General features: G+C 38.7%; 1 protein-coding gene across 2 annotated transcripts in view; it reads right to left on the bottom strand.

Annotated features, from left to right (window-relative positions):
- Positions 1–20,898, bottom strand: part of slc4a2b (solute carrier family 4 member 2b) — a 58,602-nt gene that overhangs the window by 19,140 nt on the left and 18,564 nt on the right. For both annotated transcript variants that reach the window (XM_034706386.1, XM_034706387.1), the window contains exons 4-6: positions 16,979–17,151; positions 3,814–3,979; positions 3,222–3,448 (exon numbers count right to left, since the gene is read on the bottom strand). In XM_034706386.1, the coding sequence (XP_034562277.1) occupies positions 3,222–3,448; positions 3,814–3,979; positions 16,979–17,038 (453 nt within the window). In that variant the 5' untranslated portion in view covers positions 17,039–17,151. The remainder of the gene's footprint in view (positions 1–3,221; positions 3,449–3,813; positions 3,980–16,978; positions 17,152–20,898) is intronic.

Here is a 20,898-nt window from a genome sequence, read left to right as displayed (position 1 = left end):
TCTGATGAGAGCAGAAAAAATAAAATACATGTTTATACAATGGGAAATTGAAGTTATCTTTGAGGAACATCCATCCTGGAATTTTAGAGAAATATCTTCACTTTAAAAAAAAGACATTATGGATGCTTTGACGAGGTTTGTTTCCTCCTTTTTTTTTGTTTTTTTATTTTTTTATTCTGAACACATATCAAGAGTGACAAAGAGATAAATATTTCATTTTGAAAGCATATGTGGTAAATTATTACACAAACTAAGTTCGTAAGTTTTGGGTTTTTTTCATCAGAGTTTCATTTTTCTTAAAACTTCTACTTGGAATTTCCTCCACTGCACCCCTTATTTAATGGGCACTGAGGTGGTGATGAATACAAATAAATAAATACAAAAAAAGCATGACTAGGATGTACTAGTTAGAGTAGTGCAACATTTGATTTGTGATTAAATATTTTACGTTATTTCAATTTTTTTCAACAGCTAACATTTATTTAAAGAAGAAAAATTATGAAATTATGGAGGTTGAGCTTGTCGGTGTGAGGAGCGAGTTAATGTTTGTATAAGTCTTTTTTTTTTGTTCTGTTTGTTGATATTGTTTTTGTTTGTTGTTTTGCGCAATTGTTAATTTAATCATCCTCTGTGTTTTCTTGTTTTCTTGTATGTTTTTGTGTTCATGTGTATAATGTTAAATGTGAATAAAAAACAACTTCACAAAAAAAAAGTGACAAAGAGATGAAGCCACAGACATAAAATATAAAAGCATGCAAACAAAAACTTTAAAATAAATCAAAACGACTCATCTCCAATATATTTTACTAATTCTGCAGCTGTAAATACATTCAGTGACATTATGATTAGCTGAAGGTGAGTCTTGTTTTGTGAACCATCAACATGAAACCCACTGTTGAATGATTAAGACTATAATAAAAAATTCATAAAGGAAAATATGGTAATACTACGACAGGGGTGAGCAGGTTAGCTATCAGAGCGTTAGCAGCATGTTCATGAACGCTGACCATTAAGATGTGGATTAAAGACAATGTCCTGCTGCACATCATAATCACCATTAACAGACAAAGTAACCTTACAACCTGCACATCTTTGCACCTCTTACAACCTTATCTACAGTGATTTCCATGTTAACTAGAGTGGTATAAAAGATGATTAGACCAAAGCCTTTTTTTAGTTCATAATGCATTAATAAAATAATAACAAATATGTTGTCACAAAACATTTTGTCAGGTAAACTTCTGGGACCAGACAAAGTATTGAGATAGCAATAAATTGCTGTCCTGACTTGTATGTTATTATTATCATATCCACAGCACCAAATATGGATATTTATATTTCAAAAGGCTCCCTAAACAGATTTCTCCTCCAATTTGACTTACTCTGTCATTACTTCATCACCTCTTGTGGTTGGACTAGATACATTAATCCTGCACTTTTTAAGGGCACTTTTAGTCTTCTGTTAATCAAGAATTGTCTACTGAATTGTTTCAGGATAATTGTTGACTCTTAAGTGTCCTTCCGTGTGTGTGTGTGTGTGTGTGTGTGTGTGTGTGTGTGTGTGTGTGTGTGTGTGTGTGTGTGTGTGTGTGTGTGTGTGTGTGTGTGTGTGTGTGTGTGTGTGTGTAAAATAAATAAAAGCGAAAGTTATTTCCTCATTCATTGAACTCCCCATTGGCAGAAAACTAATGGAAAACACTCTGATTACTAAATAACTGTCATGTAAAGGTAGATATTTTAGGGACTGTTTGCAATCTGGAGGTTTTTTTTCATATACATAAAATGTGGAAGTAAAAAATATTGATTAGCCATATATAGTGAGTTATCATCAGCATAGAGATTCACCTTTTTTGTAAAAATGACAAACATCTTGTGAAGAAAATCATGTATTATGCTTTTATATTATCATTATGATTCTCTATATACATATATGTGTGTTACATGTTGTTCAGATAGACTGCTCTCTTTCTGTGGGAAGAGGCTTTAAGACTCCAAGCAAGAGTGTACAGGGGTCAGATTCCGACCTCTGATAAGACATCTGGGTTTTAATGGCCTCAGCCTACTTGCAACATTTTGGGATGTATACAGAAATTCCCGTGTCATCATTTATGCTGTGCACATATGTCCATATATAGATATGTTCTAGCAATGTTCTTTTCTCTGGGGATGGAACCACCTTACACGGCGGGCTCATCCTCCAAACCTTTGTATGTACATCTTTCAACATATACATGTGAACGAATCAGCAGGATGCAAGGAGGGGCTATGATGGGGATATAAGCCTGTACTTTTGGATATGAGTTCAATGAGAACTGTACATTCATACTTGAAGTATAGCGCTCATTCACTTGCAAGTAAAGCTTTCGAAAAGACTCTACTCTCCTGTCGTCTCTCCACCGCTGGCCCACCAGTCAGAGGTGTTTTAAGAGCGTATTTTTCTGACACATCTAAAAGATTCATCATCCCAAACGTGATATATTTCAGCTTTTTCTTGTATAGATTCAAGTCTAGCACCCAGAAGATGTGAGCAAAAGTAAGGTGTATATTATGTTTCAATTTGTATGATGTTTTATAAGCAGAACTAATGACTGAGGATTCAATGGCAGCTTAATTAGCAATCAAAATACCAATTCCATGTTCCCCCTTTTTATATGACATGTAAAAACTATATAAACCCAGAAAGAATATAATCTTTGAACCATTATCAGAATACTAGAACACTGCAATGCAGTGGTTAGTGCTGTTGCCTCACAGCCAGATGGTACCTGGTTCATATTCCCCTGCTGGGCAGGAGCCTTATTGTGTGGAGTTTGCATCTTCTCCTCGTGCATGCTTGGGTTTCCTCCCACAGCTGTTAAATTGCTCACTGAATTGTTTCAGGATAATTGTTGACTCTTAAGTGTCCTCAGATGTGAGTGTGTGTGAGAGTGTGAATGGTTGTCTGTCTTATGTCTGTCTGTGATAGGCTGGCGATCTGTTCAGGGTGTACCCTGCCTCTCGCCCAATGACAGCTGGGTTAGGTTCCAGCCCCCTCACCAAGTCCCCAAATGGGAGAAGCGCGATAGATAATGGATAGATTGATGCACTTTGAAATGCAGTGTCAAGACTGGAACCCTAAACTCAAACCAAAAAATGTCTCTAGTACAGAAGTTGGTTCCTACAAAGGTTCTTCCATTCCTTCATGAATTTAACAAGAGATCAGTACAAGTTCAAATAATTACCTCCACATCTTTGACTTTCTCTGACTCTGAGGGACCAGAAGTCGTCTCTGTCACTTCATCCTCCTCTTCCTCTTCATCCTCTCCCTCCTCAATGGGTCCGCTGCTGGGAACTTGGCTGCTTTTGTGATCTTTGTCCTTCTTCCTTTTCTTGCTGCTCTTCTTCCTGCGTCCCTCAGGCGGCAATTTGGACAGAGGGCGGTGGATGTGGTGAGAGGAGTGACGATGGTCTGAGGAAAAGATAAAGCAGAAATACATATGAATCCATATTTTATAAGTGCCAGCTAATAAACTCTGTTGCTTGCAGAGCTTTGAAATGGCACTGAACAACAAGGTCACTATCAAGAATCAAGAAATCTTTATTGCCAAATGAGCTTGCACACACAAGGAATTTGACGTGGTGAGTGGAACACTGGTACTTCACAACAAGACAGCTAGGACAATAAATATAGAAACCTAAAAACTAACCTTAAAAATTCTAGGTAAAAATAAAAATACTATCTGTACAAAGAAAGGTATAGAAGTACTTTAAAGACATGAATAAGTTAATTAGCCTAAAGCAGACTGCAAATTTTTGTGTCTATCGCCTTCTTACATTCGATGTCCTCTTCATGGTAGTTGTGGTGCTGTTCGTCAGGTATGACAGACGCGGGGCTGAGGATCTGCTGGAAGCGCTGGACACCCAAAGCTTTGTTCAGGTCCCCATCATCCTCATCATCAGGGCGAGGAGACCCATGTGATGAGGCAGTAGAAACCTCTGGCTGCAACACAAAAATACATAAATGAAAAATGAGCCACGCAAAAATAAATGAACTAGCACTTTAAAATGTATTTACCAACAAATGTATGAAATATTCAGGGAAATCATTTGCCTTAAATCATTAGTTATTGTTGTCCCCCTGACTGTCTGAGCTCTTCGTCATATTCGGCAATTAGCTTTAAATTAGCTTTGTGCACTGCATTGTGGGTGAATAGTGTCAATTAACAGCACATTAAAGATTGAACGGTTTCTCCGTTACACTATATTGCATTGACTCTCTTTCCAGTGTGACCGTATACGTGTCAAAACCTGCAGACCAGAATCCTGGACCATGTGTTTGAGAGTCTTTGACTGAAACCAACACTAGAGGGAGTTCTGGTTCTGCAAATACGACACAGTCAGGGCATCACATGACAAGCTCTCTCATACACGCCTTCCTTACAAGGAGCCTCAAATTGGAAACAATCACCATGTGCATTGATCAGTTACTCTTTGTCCACACTGAGGTGTGACAGGGATCATGTGGTGATAAGGGATCTGTTTTCTTGCAGCAGGATTCTGCGCCCTGCTGTGCCCTGCTCTGCCGGAGGGATATTGTGATAAGGATTGGCCTGAGTAACTGGCAAGTGGATCTACTCAAGCTAACAGGATTGTGCTTTAGCCGCCCTGAAGCAGAGTAAATGTTTCCATGACTACTGCAGCCCAGATAGTCAGATCCTGTAGTGAGCCCTGACTGGGGAAAAACTCAGGGGGTAACATGTCATCAGATTCTCCCACAAACGGTTCTCAGGACAACTTGCGTGACAAAGACTGAGTTTTCTCCCGTGCTGCAGGGAGTAGCAGAAAACATGTGATGGTGTATGATTACTCTGATCCTCCCTGCAGATTTTAGGCCCGACTCGCACGACAAACTGCTAAAAATCTACACAGAAAGACCGTTACTAATCTACAATTGCATTCTTTATGTCAGTATATCCATCTTGTTGTGCTATACCAAATTTCTGTGAATAATAATTTACTTTTTCCTCTACAACACTTATATCACAGCAATAACTACACGTTCATTTCAGATTAATATTTTACAGAGAGACACTTTCAATTTGATTTTATCATTTGATGCACTGTTCAAGATTCTCAACCTTTGTGACCCCTAATAAAAACAAGGGTAATATAGTAGTGCCTTATCATCTTTATTCTTTTAGGGCTGAAACCCAGGGTTAACTGGTTCATGTAGCCGTTGCACTTTTATTTTTCAGTGGTGGACTTGAAAGACATTTTGTAATCTAAACTCACTTAGACCCATCTGATTCCCACTGTATCTACTTAGATATTTCACATGTAATAATCTATTTAAATATATTCCATTGTGCTTGTTATTCCTCATTGTTATTTCTATCTAATGTTTTTTATCTGACATTTTTTGTGCCTATGTAAAGCACTCCGAGTTGCTGTGTGTTAAGAAGGTGCCATATGAATGAAGCTTACAGGTGCATGCTTTCTATGGCGTTTTAACGAACCGTCTCTGACAAGGTATGGCGTTATGGAATGAACCCGATATTGGATCTACAATTAGATGTTGGGCATAGGGGCACCCTGCGCGGGTGTCAAGAGGTCTGAGCCAGCTTCGGGCTGTGACTCGACACAGAAGAGATTCAATGTGTGAGTCTTAATCCTTGGGAAGAAGTTCTGAGATGAATTCGAATAATTAAAGGTTCATTTCAGTTAAGACAAGATCAGTTGTGATTCTGGGAGAGAGAGAGAGAGAGAGAGAGAGAGAGAGAGAGAGAGAGAGAGAGAGAGAGAGAGAGAGAGAGAGAGAGAGAGAGAGAGAGAGAGAGAGAGAGAGAGATCAAACATAACTGGTTGCATATAAAATTTAAATAAAAATCAAATAATTAAAGGTTCATTTCAGTTAAGACAAGATCAGTTGTGATTCTGGATCAAACATAACTGGTTGCATATAACATTTTAATGATTGAAGTGCTTGCTGTATGTTTTTGTTGATTGTTACTGTTCTGGTATTTGTTTTTAACTCTGTAAAGCTGTTTGAATTGCTCTTTGTGTGAATGGTGCTTTATAAATAAACTTGCCTTGCCTTGCCACTTATGCCTGTGTGTGTACAGAGGCGGCAAGGAAACCGAAAGTCCATTCATTCATATGTGATTCTCCATAATAGACAATGTACCTGGAAAACACGATGCCGAAATAGTACGCCAAGAGAGCGTTCAAGATATTAAACTTTTGCAGTGGACTTTGGAGACACCGTGCGACAGTGACCGTTATTTCCTTCAAATTAGTTGTCAGATGTTGATCGTTAAGTGAGTTTGTATGAATAGAAAGAGCTTGTTTTCTCAAGCTGTTGTGTCAAATAAAGGAAGAGTCTGACTGGATATTGTTATTCTGCTTAAATGTGGTTGAACATGCAGTCAGGTTTATCAATTTGATACGAAATACAGCTTTTAGGCACATATTCAAGTTACGGGATGTCAATAAACGGACAGAATTAGCCTCTCTCTCGTGGCTACATCTATTAGGTTTCCATCCCTCTGTTAAGAAACACACTTCCAGACACCATCCCTGTGTTTACCTGCATTATACAGTGTGTGGTATTTATAGAGGGATTTATTTATAACAGACACTTGGAACATCTGTAAGCAGAAACTAAGTGTAACAACATAACATACCCTATGCATCAGCTACATAGGGTATTTTTATGCAGAGTGGTGTTACTGTGGGCTAAAAATAGTCCTACTGATGATACTTTTCCATAGAGCTGCTTGTTATTGAGACATTTCACGTTGTAGTGGTGCTACTTTCACATGTAGACAAATATTATTCCAACACTGATTTTCAAAAGTCAAACTAATTATACTCTATTAAATTAAATTGTGCAATAATAAAACACCAAATCAGATCAATACGTTTCATGAGCTTGAATAAACTACTCGCATGCTGTACAATAACTGGAAGCAGTTTAAAAGCACAATATACTTTGGCATTTTGCCTATTCCACTTTTAACAAGCCAATCAAACCAATTAAGACAAGAAAATGGAAATGGAAAAAAACAGGAAACTCAGGAGTCCATCCACATATCTATAGCTCGACAAATGTGTATGCATTAAAGCATGTCCAAAGACAGTGAGGAAAAACTGATTCCCATGACCCAAGCAGCCATGAAGAGTTCTGTGCTTACATGCCACACACAGGTGACAGAAGCCTTAGACCCTGAACTGAACTGTGGACAAGCTGAGACCTATGAGAGGAAACAAGTGGAAGGACAGGTCAGTTGTTTTGGGCACACATTCAATATTGACTCAAGATTCAATTCATCATCCAACGTTTTTCCTTAGAGATAAACAAGAGTCTCTGAAAAGCATTGCACAAACTATATGTTGACCTGTGTGTCCTTTAGAGCGAAACACATTCAGATGTTTGAAGCACAAAAATCACTTCAAGTAGCAGAACAGATTTCTGTAGCCTCAAAAGAAAATATTTTATAAGTCTCTTTTGAACCTCAACTTTGCTACTTTAATCAAAACATGTCCAAAATTAAAGAGAAGAACCTCTACTAAGTTATGTCAGTACTTCAAAATTTAATAAGATGACTGATCCAAAACAGTGAAGAACACAATCCCATCCAGATGTGAGCTGCTACACTATCCTTCGGCTTATTTTTACAGAGCTCTCATTCATATCACGGTTTCACAGTGAATCCCTAGAGGTGGGAGAGATGTGTGAGGGATTCTCAAGGAGGCGAGAGAATTTTCCACAACCGACACCATGTGCAAAAACAAGCCTCAGGGAGCAGAGTAAAAACAAAACGGACCAGACAATGAAGGCAACTGGGACTAAAGAGTTGTAGTTTTTAAACAGAGAAAGGAGTTTCAGGGCCTCACTTCACTTGTGGCAAAGTAAGCTTAATCCCGATTAATGTTTTAGTGACAACAAACCTCAGGGACATGTGCCATGACAAATGGAGCTGTAGCCCTAAACACCTCTATTAAAGAATTACAAGCTGCAGGTATCTCAGTGCCAAAGCTTATCAAAGCCTCGTGATGCTCTAATCAGGTTTGTATCAACTGACCTGCTGTCTTCACCAGCCTGCCCATTGTGTCTGTGTGGAATAAACCATGCTCTTGTTCTCTTTGAAGGCAAACTCAAGCTTAAAGAGGACAGGCTGTGTTTGAAAAACTCAGGAACAAAACCTCAGGTTCACTTTAATCTCCACTTTAAAACACATTATGCTACATATTGAACTAAGTGCTTATAAGAGCAATGTTAATTCATGGTTCTATATGTTTTTGTCAAAGTTTTTTGGGAAAATAGTGCCAAAGGAAACGCTGGTTAACAAGTCCTAGCATAGGCGTTTCTAGCCCATTTTTGGGGGTGCTGAAGAATCCCTAAATGAAATCCCAGCACCCCTAAAATTTGAGAGATTTAAAAAAAAAAATTTCTACTGTATGTCCTTTTTAACCATCTAGATAAGTTTCAAAACCATACAGTATTTGGTTGAAATGAAATATTTTAACAACAAAAATACAGCAGCTCCTATTTTTCATCTAGTTGAATACAATCTATATGTATATTTTTGTCAGTCCAAAGAGGGAGAGATGAAAAAGGGGAAGTAGAGGAGAGAATGCAAGATCAGGAAGAACCAGGTAAGAAAACAGAGAATAGTGGCATGCAAAACTTATCAAATTATATAATACAGACAAGAAGGAAAAATGTAGAGAAAAACATTGAAAAGTCAATTTCTGTGAATGTGTTTTACATGTTGTGCATTGCACTTCAAATGTTAGTCCAAAAAATAACTCCACTGTCAATTTGTGGTATTTTTGGTACTCACTATAGGGGGCTGGTTTACTCCAGAAACATACATACTGTTTATGTATATGTTGAGGAGATGCTGCATCAAAATGAGTTGTCTTTCCCTAGAAATTAGGGTTACCATATGTTTCTTTAATGATTCCAATCCATTTCTCTTTTGCTGTGGCTCAGCATTTAAATAACCTTTATCAGATTTGATGGTTTAATCATAGACTTTCCCCAAAAGTGTTACACTTTTCTTTCACAAATGTGGGAATGAAATTGCATTAAAATGTACAAAACAGTGAAATTTATCTTGCCTGGCCGGGTAGCTCTCTTGGTGCTCAGCACACCTAAACATCCAACCCTAGAATCGCCCCTGAGTCCTAGTATTTCTGTTAGATTACTAAGCAAAGCAGTAATTTGTGCTGAAAGCTAACATTTGCATGCTAACTTGTTTACATGTTGGTTTTATTTGCAAGGAAATATTGAGCAAGCTTCTATTTGATTTATGTTTACAATAAAGACTGATGGGGATGGCTATTAACTGTTATAAGTTGAATAAGTTAACATTTTTACCTGATGATGGAGCTAAAGAACTAAGAGCTTATAGAGTGAGAGGCAAATTGAGAGGGTCATCAAAGTCAGTACAATTCTTCCTGAGAGACTTGAACGCTTGTATGAAAGTTCATGAAATCTGGTTATTATTCTGAATTATATTCCAGGCTGGGCTAATTCTGTATGAAAAGAAATAATGGAGTTCTCTAACTTTTTAGCTGAAATGTTCTGAAACATAGTGATGCATGAAAGGAAAGCATCTGCAAGGAAAATGGTTTAATCATGTGAAGCAACATCGTTCAAAAAGTTTTAGAGAGTAGCGTGCTGTGCATGTGCAGGGCCCGGGTTATGTAAGAGGCGGACACTACACTGTGTGGAGGCAGCAGAGGAGATTATCTGTGTCGTGAGGTAGGCTCAAATCCCACACAGTCAGCACTTGGAGGGGAAAGGGGGAGATACTGTTGGCTGTAGGATGTTGCCGTGATCATGTCGTACTCGTAGCTGAGTCACTGCATTCCTATGTATCTTTACACAAGTCTGCAAGGTGATCCAAGTGTACAAAATGCTCTGAGCTTATTCTGCAGAAGCATGAGAAATGTAACCGAGGGCAGATTGAGACATCGTTGACTGGGGAGCTGACTTATACTGGAGTAAGTGTGCTTGAACACAGGAATGAATAGCATTATTTGCCCTTTCTTTCTCCACATCACCTCTATACTTTAACTACTTGCATTTAAGTATGAAGTGTCGTAAGTATCTAGTTGCTAGTACATTGGATCTTAATTCTAATAACTCAAAATGAAGATGGATGCCCAAAAGCAGAGTTTAAAGTACTAACAAAAAGAAATGTAATGTACTGAATGCAAAGAAAGCTATTAATCTGTTGTAATTCAATCCAGCCCGATAAGATTTGCCAATCAAATTTCAAGGTTGGCCCAACCCACCCCTTGGATCCGCCCCTCGTTGTAACCCATTTTTTTTAATGATGAAAACTGTGAATGTTGCAATGTGTGGGCAAGTTTTACCAACTTTCCTGTTACATCATGAATTAAATTTCCCTTTTTTGCTGCTTGAAGTGATAAAGTTGACATGATATACTGTGACTCTTTCATTCAGGGACCAGGAAGTACGTCTCCAATTCTTTGTCTGTACTTATTGTATGGTGAAACCTTTGGACTATATCAGCATTGGGTGTTGGTCTTTATGTAAACAGCTTTAACATTCAATATAATTTTGAGTGTTTTCAGTAGCCAGACAGGAAACCATTTGCAGGGGGCAGTGGTTTTTATGTCTTAGTTTTATCTGTGTTGAACATCTCCAACTGATAAACTCTTAGTCACTTGAGGGAGGGGAAGCTGAGGTGCCTTCCATTCCGCGTTCACAGGAAGTGTGTGAGGTTAAAAAAAGTCATAAAACATGATAGGTAGGAGGTGTGAACTGTACTGCTCTGATTCTTCCCTCTGAGGTATGGTGGGTCACTTCCAAGGCAGCAAATGTGTCAGTGACAGTCACTGATATGGGTTGCACTTCTCACTACATCTCACTATTGCAATGTTAAGTGATGACATAAGTTAGGGTACATGCTGTGGTCAAAACAAGTAGTTCTAAACTTTGGGGTCAAACTGCTGAAAGGGGCGTCAAAACACGGTGAAACCAAGTGGCAGCCACCAGTGTTGAGAAATAACACCAATGTGAAAAAAAACTGCAGTTCCTCAGGTGTCCACTTGAGGCTGGCTCCAAAAGCCAAGGTGATCCCATTGGTGTTCATATTAAAATGCCCAATTTTAAAAGCAGAATCAAACATGCTAGCAGCCTAGTCTAAAATATAATAATCTTTTTTGTCCCTGTACTTTATTTCTTTATTCATAACAACTTTAAAATGGTTTATTAAAACTTTAAATTTATCCATTTTGATATATATAAAATGATGCATGATTGAGCATAACTTAGGTCAACTTAGTAAAATCATTTGACTGACATGTGGGTGTTGTAGAGGTTTTCCATACAGCTAAGCTGTGGCCTCACCTCCAACTCTTTGCCGTTTTCTAGGTTAGCTCAAAGTTGGTTGGAGTAAGGATTCCCAAAATGCCAATGCTCATCTTTGGGCTTCATAATGCCTCTACAGATAACAATTAGTGATGTCAAGTCGAGGCTTTGGTCTATGGAGATGACTAAACAAAAACAAAAAGGAAATCAATGCAAATTTTCTACTGGATAGTCTTGTACTTTCAGGCACCAAAGAAATGTAAAATAAAATAATTTGTATTAGTGAAAAAACATTTTCATAACTTACCAAAGGCACAATTTTTTAAAAATGGTATCTCAACAATTAATAAACCAATCTCATTCTCTTTTTTTTGCTGAGGAATGGATGCCATGAACGCTAACACTGTTGTGCATATTTAGCTAAAGCTACATATCTTGCATAGGTTAGTTAGGGGAAAGGGCCAGCTTAGCTTTTTCTAAAGCTAACAATATCTCCACACCAGTTACTTAGAAAACATGTCTTTAAAGCTAGGGTTAGTAGTCAAGGAAAACTAGCATGAATTTGAACATAGCATTTCAACAGGACTCCGTCTAACCCTTCCCCCCATCCCCTCGGAGCTCCTCCAAAATGATGCCCCCACTCACATGCACGAGTGCCGCTGATTTGTGACAATATGATCGTGACTGATTCAAAACCGGTCCTCAGCACATCGTTTGTGTTTTGCATCAAAACACCAAAACATTATCATAGTGAAAGTTAAAAACACAAACAATGAAGGCTATTGTTCATACTCACAACTGTCATGCTAGCATTATCCAGTTGTACCGGCGACACGATATCAGGAGAAAAGTTATAATACATATAATACAGTGTCATTAATTGTTTTGCTTGTCAGAGCCCCCGTGGCGAGAGCTTTTCAGACTCTGATCTGGACTACAGTCCTGAACAAAGTACCTCATCAGGTCAGAGGGGACAGGGACAGGGAGTGCACACCAGGGAAATGTGCAGAAGGTGGGGAATGGTTGCTGTTTTCCCAGGTTTACTCCGGCTGTAGATAGCAGCTTTTTTTCACTCTTTTTTAAGAACACATTATGTATTGATTGCCATCGGGACATAAAGATCATTTTAACCAGTATAACAAAAAGTGTATCTAAATCTGACTACCAGCCCCAGCTTTAAGAACATACTTCTTATTTAACACTACTTATTGGCATGGAAATGATTTTCATGTAAAGGTCAAAGCAAAGCCAAAAACAGTAACTGGGTATACAGACTGGAAACAGAGGGAAACTGCTTGCTTGGCTGCATTCAAAGCAAAAAAATCTTCCCACTGGTCTCTGAAACATGTGCCCTCCTCTTTCCAGCCCATTTGCTAGCTAGGCTATGCTAAAAGGTAACTGGCTCATGCCTCATGTTAACAATTCTGACATGAGCATGGTATCAATGAATTAAAAATAACGTAAAAGGAATATTTCAGAAGGGTTTTATAATTCCTTTAAAAGGAACATAAGCGGCGGTCTGGATAGTTTCTGTTTTACAGAAGGAGCCGATGTTTGCATGGCTGAAATACTCCGGGGTGCTGTTCTTGCTCCCTGTGGTAAAGAAATATTTCACCATTCATCACACACTAGAGGGGTGACTGGATGTAACTAGTGACACATTAAGTTAACATTAGGTAATAATTATTACCCTGGATTGCTAATGGCTGAGAAAAGTCAATGAGCTGTTGAGTAAGTAAAAGCACATCAAAGAAGCACAAGCACAAGTGAACATTAACCAGCTGCAGAGTTCATGTTGAGGTTAAATTTACCTTAAACAAAGTGACAGTACCTATGGGCTTCAATCTCTATTTGCCCTATTAAGACAATGTTTAATGTCTGGCAGGAAATGATAAGAACAAAACTAAACATCACAAACAGAAACGGAGAGCATACCACGCTTTAAGCACGTTGCCTCAGGTCCTTCAAGCTAAATAAACTCACCTTAAATGAGATCAGATAGTCAATATAGTCCATTGATACACACCGGTAGGCTGCTGCAGCTTTAAAATGTATTAAGATAACAGTTTACTTTCCAATGTCAAAAGAAAAAGGCGCCGTTACTTTTATGGACTACAATCTGTTTCCCATTTCAGCTAACCCTCGTCACATGACCAGGGCAGATCTCCACGACATTACTCAGTTTCACAATGTTAGCCCCTAAAAATCCAGAGAGGATTATCTGAACTCTCCCTGAACACACACACACGTACACATACACAAACACACATTGTTAAAGAGATAATAATTAACCCAGCAAGAGTTGGAGCCAAGTGGACAACCAATAACAGTAAAGGCACCGTCACACAGCAAACATTTTTATCTGCAGGGAGCCCTTTAGTCACCAGACTACCTGTTGGCAAAATAAATTAAAGCAAAGTCATACCCTGGTCCACAATCTAAGCAGGTTTAATGGTAGGTAACTGTCTTAGTGATCGTAGTGGCTATAAAGAGCAATTAAGTCATGATGGTTCTTACAGGCTTTGCAGAATCTCTTTGAGAGATTCAATTAACACCTTCATCAAAGATCTCTACATTATATTCTGGTAGTCCTTTTAGAAGCTGATACTATCTTTATCCTGAAAAGTGCACATTGGACTAAAAAGCATTCTGAGAGTTATTTTTCTTCATTATTTGACAAGATTTTGGTGAACACATGAGGGGTAACTGATTCAAAGCATATGCAAATACTGTAAACCAACTATACTGTTTTAATCCTATCATATGTCTTTATAACACCATCTGTCTAATAATCATCCATGCCCATTATTATGACACATTGTGCATGACTCCTAGCTTTAGTATGACCAAAATGGACAACAGCTTTTCCCCGTACAGTTGATATGAATGAAGAATGAAGAAATAAGCTATCATGAGTCAAACTGTGTTTTCTTTTGTTTGTTTTTCCTGCTGTAAGAATTTTCATTTTAACATGTGCTCCTTACAACCAGCCTCAACTCAACACTCAAGGAACCGCAGTTGTTCTCACTTCTGCATTCTGGATTCTGGATTCATTCATTCGTCAATGGAGATGGCTGCTGGGGAACAAGCCAACAGTCTGTTGTCTGTTCGGCAAGACAAGAATAATCGGCCATGGTGTTGTTTTTAATGTCTACAACCAAAATTATTGCTGATGTCGAGCGATTGTGACGTAAAGAGGCGGGCTTTGAGCCTCCTAGCCAACAGCTACAGTGTTCCCGCCTGTCAATCAAGTCAGTTGTGCCTCTCATTGGAAGACTCTTAATCTCAATATCTTCGAAATTGCTGCGTTAGGAAAAAAATCACCCCTGTACAGTGTGTGCCGATCAAGAAATGAGCTATCCAGACTACACTAGTCTTTTTTTACCAGGATGTAAACATGTTTATTTCTGCTGTAAAGATCGGCTTTTTTGAATTGGTGTGTATGTGGTTTCCGGTACTTCCGAAGCCAACCTCAAGCGGATCCTCAATGAACTGGAGTTTTTAGTACTTCTGCATTGGACTCATAATTTTAGACCGGGGGTTGCCGCTTGGTTAAAATTCAATTTGCATTGATACATTGAGCAGATGTGTTTTCAATACGACAAATCAAAACTGAGAAAATGTACAGAGATAAAATCCTGACACGATATGAAGTAAACAGGGGTTGTTTAGGTTGATATTTATGCTTGTTTGGATGTGTGTACATGTTTTATTATGGTTTTCTTAATTTTAGTGAAATGTGTTATAAGAGGTGGGCAAATAATAAAAGGTTTTATCATGACTTAAACAAAGGATTCAATCAAATACATATGTTGCATTATATTAAATTTATGGGTCTATTTATGTGTCATGCAGAACAAAGATGTGCCATTATATCACTATCAATTTGAATATGTTATAACCTTTTAATTCATTGACTTTTAATTCATTTTTTTTTACAATAATAAAAAACGTCATTTTGTAAAAAATAAAATAAAAGAGATTTTTTGGAACTTGCATTACAGTATTTATCTTACATTTATCATTTATGTTAACATAGTGATTGTTGGTGTGAGGTTTAAAAAAAAATGGGGGTAATTTTGTGACATACTGTAGTTTGAGAATTAACTTGCACTATTTGTTCCTGGAAAAATGGATGGTGATAAAAATATGCACTAAGTCAACCGAATAGCAAAACAAAATATGAGAGGTGGTTAAATCTGCCTCTCTGTCTCCAGCCTGTCTTTCCTGGAGCTGTAGTCAAGTTTCATAGATTTCCCCTTCTCGAACACTCTGCATTCTGAGTCTGAACTGTAAGGGTAACATTTCAGACTTTGACAGCACTCGAGTTGTTTGTGTCCAGAGAGGAAAACCCTGGAGTTAGATACAGACGTGTCTCTTTGGTCAATACATTTTGCAACACTGGAAAGGGAAGCAGCTGAACACACATTGACAAAAAAAATGCAAAGCTAAGCGAAAGTAAGGTTTCCTACATTGGTGTTTTGTGGTGAGGAACAACTGGACTCTTGTACTGCTACTTTTTATGGACAGTTTGAGCAACAGTGTGTGATTTTTCAGTCAGAAATTATCTCTCAAAAGAACTATCAGAGGGTGAAACTTGTCTGAAGTGGCCTTTTGGATTTGTGACTAAGAGAAAATCATATTAATTATCTATCTATTTATTCATTTTGGTGTGCTGTAAACATGACTTTTTCTACTCACCTGCACTGTCAACAAATGGCACAAAAAATATTTTTAAATTAAGCTATTTAGAGAGATTCTGGGAAATATAGAAGCCCTTAATTTAAGTTAAACAACAAGAAATGCTTGCTAAATCCAGTATCAAGCTAAACATTTCTGGGATTTAAATTCACATTACTCCTGGAACTCACTAACCATTGCAAATTGAAAATATCCAACAATATGAGGCTGCTCAAGGTTTGGATTGCTCCTTTAAGCTTGTGATATTTTCTGCCACAGCATCCTAATCATCCTGAGGTGAACTTGTTTAGAGCCACTTAAGTTGAGGAATGCTGCTTTCCTTGGCTGCTGACCAGCTGCCACTCTGGGCACTGTGTTCATCACATCAACCCCACCAGCAGCCTTACAATTACATTTTTCATTATGAGCCAATATTATTTTAGTGCTTCCAACACTGGTAAAGACGCTGAATTAAAGAAAAGAGGAAGGAAACGGTTTCAGTTGTGGAGCCGTAGACATTCTTCAGTACTCTAATGACAAGGGAAATTCAGCAGAAGTTGCTCTGTGCAGATTTAAAGCGCCTCTGAACATTTTATTTTCATAGTAGGAAGTTCTCTACCAGGGAATTGGCTCCAAGTTGTGACTAGATTTGTACACACACTGCTCTGGATGGAACAATACTGTCCAAAAGACATACAGTCTGATGCCAGAGAGCACTGAGGACGCTGATGCAGCATAAATGTGCACCATCACAGCCAAAATGTGAATTATAAAAGGCAAGTTTGGAGCTGAAAAACTTTTGTAAAAAGACCCAGAACTGCATATTTGGAGAGTTCGCTTTGCTTTAAATACCATTTAACCTGCTCGTCACCGAGGTCACAAACTCTTCCTCATGTGTTGTATCATGTGGCCGAATCTGACCCGACAGGGCAGACTGAGACTGTTATGTGTGCGCTCCTGTGTACTCACGCTGTGAATAACTGATGCCACAGCATCTGTAATCTTGTTTGGAGCGCCGGGGTTGCTCATGGCTCCACAGTGAAGTCGCTGCTGGAGAGCTAACTGGAAAGCTGGTGTGGATCTGTGTGGCTTTAGCCCTTCTCTTTCTCACTGGGACTCAGACAGCTTTTGGGCAGCATAACCTGGAGACAGATACAGATGTGGGGGTTAGTTCACAGAGAGGAGGAGACACATGACATAAGAAAGCAGAACACTGAGGTCCTGTTACTGTGAGAGAGTAATTCATCGACATGAAATGCAGTCTAAGGTACAGTACAAAGACTGTATAAAATATGGACGTGGTATCCGTGACGTCACCCATCTGTTTCTGAAGCGCTGTTTTGAGACCAATCGGCGGCAGGAGCAATATTGATGCTGTGGAGTGATTGTGACATAAAGAGGCGGGCTTTGAGCCTCCTAGCCAACAGCTACAGTGTTCCCGCCTGCCAATCAAGTCAGCTGGGCCTCTCATTGGAAGACTCATAATCTCAATATCTTCAAAATTGCCGCGTTACAAAAACATTCACTCCCATACAGTGTGTGCCGATCGAGAAATGAGCTATCCAGACTACACTCGTCTTTTGTACCAGACTGTAAACGGGTTTATTTCTGCTGTAAAGATCGGCTTTTATGAATTGGTGTGTATGTGGTTTCCGGTACTTCCGGAGCCAGCCTCAAGCGGATCCTCGATGATCTGCAGTTTTTAGCACTTCCGCATTGGACTCATATTTTTAGACCGGAGGTTGCCGCTTGGGATTAGCTAACAGAGCTAGAAACCTAGCCTTCCAGCCTGAGGCCCATAAGAGTCTTTTGTTGCTCTTCTATAGCCATAAATAAGACAAAGACAAAATATGATGTATTGTGATGGTTGCACTTTGAAGAAGAATTGTGACATCATGAAAATTACTCAAATTTATCTTCAAGGAAATCATTATTTCTTCACAAGTTTTAAATCAATTCAATAGTTTTTTAGATATTTCAATCCGGGTCCAGAGTTGCGGATCAACTGATGAAACAGTGACAGCCATGCAGCTAACATGACAAGAAGTATTCATTTGAAAATTCTGGGATTTAGATGTACATAATCGAATAGAAGTTTACTTTTGACCTCTTAAACTGGCTGTTTCTGCAACTGCAAATGAAAGAAATATATAAAACACAGGTCAACATGCTTCACTGCTAACTAAGAAGTAATAAAGGATATCCTGGAAACCGCTCAAGTACCTATAGCCCCTTAAAGCACTAAAAGAGAAAAACACATGGCCTGAACTGAGTGGAAACACTTACTGCATTAAGACAACAACCACAGGAGTACATACTGACATATTTGTTCAAACATTATCTTTGTATCTTTTCATTTCCCCGCTTCTTGATTTCAAGCTGTGCAGCACGCCGTAATTGAAGGTCATTAATCATCAGAGGCTGATAAGAGCTTGATAACACCGTGCTACTGTGCAGAGGACCCTTTGATAAGGGCCGGCACAAGCCTCAGAAAAGCTCCCCGTCACTCTGCAGCCGTCACAGTAAGTAAAACAGTTTGACCACAAGTGTTCAAAAAGAACCAGCTGAGCGAAGACAGTACAACATGATAACAGAGATGTATCACAGGAGGACAGTATGTGCAGATGTAACATTCTGTCTGCAAAGAGATGAATCAAATGAGTCAATTCACAGATAACAAATAACACTGTATCTATTTTTACAACAAATGACTTATTAAATAAATGGTTTCACTCTTCTTTGAACCAAATATAGCTTCAATTTAGAATGTAAGACTGATACAAATACTGATAATGACTTCAGAAGGAAGAAAAAATCTCTCATTCACAGTGTATGGAAGCTGATATTTTTAATTTGGACACTTTCTCAGTGTTGATTGTGAGTCTACTTTGTTCTGATAATCTCATTAAAGGTTCTCTGAAGGCTACTTCTTTAAAAAAATAAGCTTTCTTAAAGTTTATGGAACATTATCATACATGTGGACCATTTCTAGTGCAGACAATGTGCTGCTCTGTTGAGCTGCTTTCTTACATGAGCTGCTGAAAGTCCTGTAAACTATGGAGTCAAAGCTTGCTCCTCTTTATAAAGAAATACTAAGTCATGACAAAACTTCGAAATCACTTCAATTACTGTCTTTTTTATTTTTGTATTAAATTAAAATATTTATTTATTTATTTAAATATATAATATTAATTTAGTAATTATTTTTTTATTAATTTATATAATCGTTATTTATTTTCTATTTAATTTTTTTCTAAGTGTTTGTATTGGCACATATCAAATCATATATAACAATAATGAGCTATAAGCCGATATCAGCCGAGTAACAGTGGTCAATGGATATATCTGTTATCTGGCCTCTTGTAAAAAGTGCCAAAAGTTTAATGTTGAGGCTTAGGTTTGGGTTAGCGGTTGAATTGTTCGTCCCATACACAGAGGCAGAGGTCCTCAAGGCATGCGGCCCACCCACGTTTGATTCTAACCTGTGGCCCCCTTTGTCGTGCGTCCTTCCTCACTCTCTATTTCCTGCTCTTTCCATCATCCTACCTCTGAGTCCAGGCAAGAGAGCCCAAAAATAAACTTTTAAAAGTGTGATGTTGGTCATCATGACCTTGAACGGAATATATGAAGGTCATACAGACACAGAGTCAAAGACAGTTGAACATGTTTCCTTGGGCTTTAAGAAAAAAAGTGGAAACATTATTTACTTCTTTTTCCTGGATCAAGATTTTTGTATGAGTAAGAATCTATAAAGTGGTGTGGCCCAAATGACACAAGATGTACGTATTGATTAAAGGAGGCTTTTTTGCCTTCATTTGATTGGACAGCTTGAGAGGGACAGGAAATGTGGGGTGAGAAAGGGGGATGACGTGCACCCATAGACTGTATAAAATATGGACGTAGTATCCGTGACGTCACCCATCTGTTCCTAAGAGCTGTTTTGAAGCAAATCGACGGCAGCAGCCATATTGGTAATGCGGAACTCAACTAGGCAGAGTGTGACGTAGTGTGAGTCTCTTAGCCAATGGCTGTGTGTTCCCGACCGGGAGTCACGTCAGTCATGTCCTTATTTGGGCAAAACTCATAATCTTAATATCTTCTTAACCGTCACGTTAGAAAAAAATTCACCCCCCGTACAGTGTGTGCCATTAGAGAGATTAGCGTTGTAGGGCCAAGCCGTTTTTTGAACCAGGCTGTAAACATGTTTATTAATGCTGCAAAGATCGTCTTTTTCCCATTCATATCTATGTGGTTTCCAGTGTTTCTGCAGCCAGCCTCAAGCGGATTTTTGATGTATTGCAGTTTATATCACTTCCGCATTGACTTCATCGTTTGAGACCGGAGTTTGCCGCTTGCGTGCACCAAGTATTGCCAAGACTGGGAATTAATCCTACGGCCAGTGCAATGAAGCCTGTAGCTTCAGTACTTGGGCGCTTGCTCTCAATTTAGCCAGACCAGCACCCCAAGTTTCACAGCTGTTAAATCAACCCAGCCCCCGGGTAGTACTCCTCAATCGCTTAATCTCTCCTGAGATCTTAGTCAAGTTGTCTAACAAGCAGCATTTACAACAGATCAGTGGTTTTCCTCTGGTCTACAAGCAAAGGAGGGGCTCTCTCTTTCTGTTCACTTTTCTGTGTCACAGTTTGAAATCTTGTTCTGCCAAAGCCTCTCTGGCTCTCTGACAGCAGCTATCAAAGAAACGATAAGCCTTCCTGATGGCCGAGCACAATCATATCAATGGCCTTGTTGATAGCCTGAGGTTTCTAGGAGGTACAGTTACAGCGTCTTTTATTGAACACAATCAATGACATGAGATTAAACGCAAAGTAGCATAATTAAGGAGCTGGACAGTGAGACGTTGTGTTCGAATGTGGGTTTAACAAAGACAT

This window comes from Notolabrus celidotus, chromosome 17 (genome assembly GCF_009762535.1).
Source record: "Notolabrus celidotus isolate fNotCel1 chromosome 17, fNotCel1.pri, whole genome shotgun sequence".
In the NCBI taxonomy this organism is placed as follows: Eukaryota; Metazoa; Chordata; class Actinopteri; order Labriformes; family Labridae; genus Notolabrus; species Notolabrus celidotus.
This window is presented reverse-complemented; position numbering and strand designations above follow the sequence as displayed.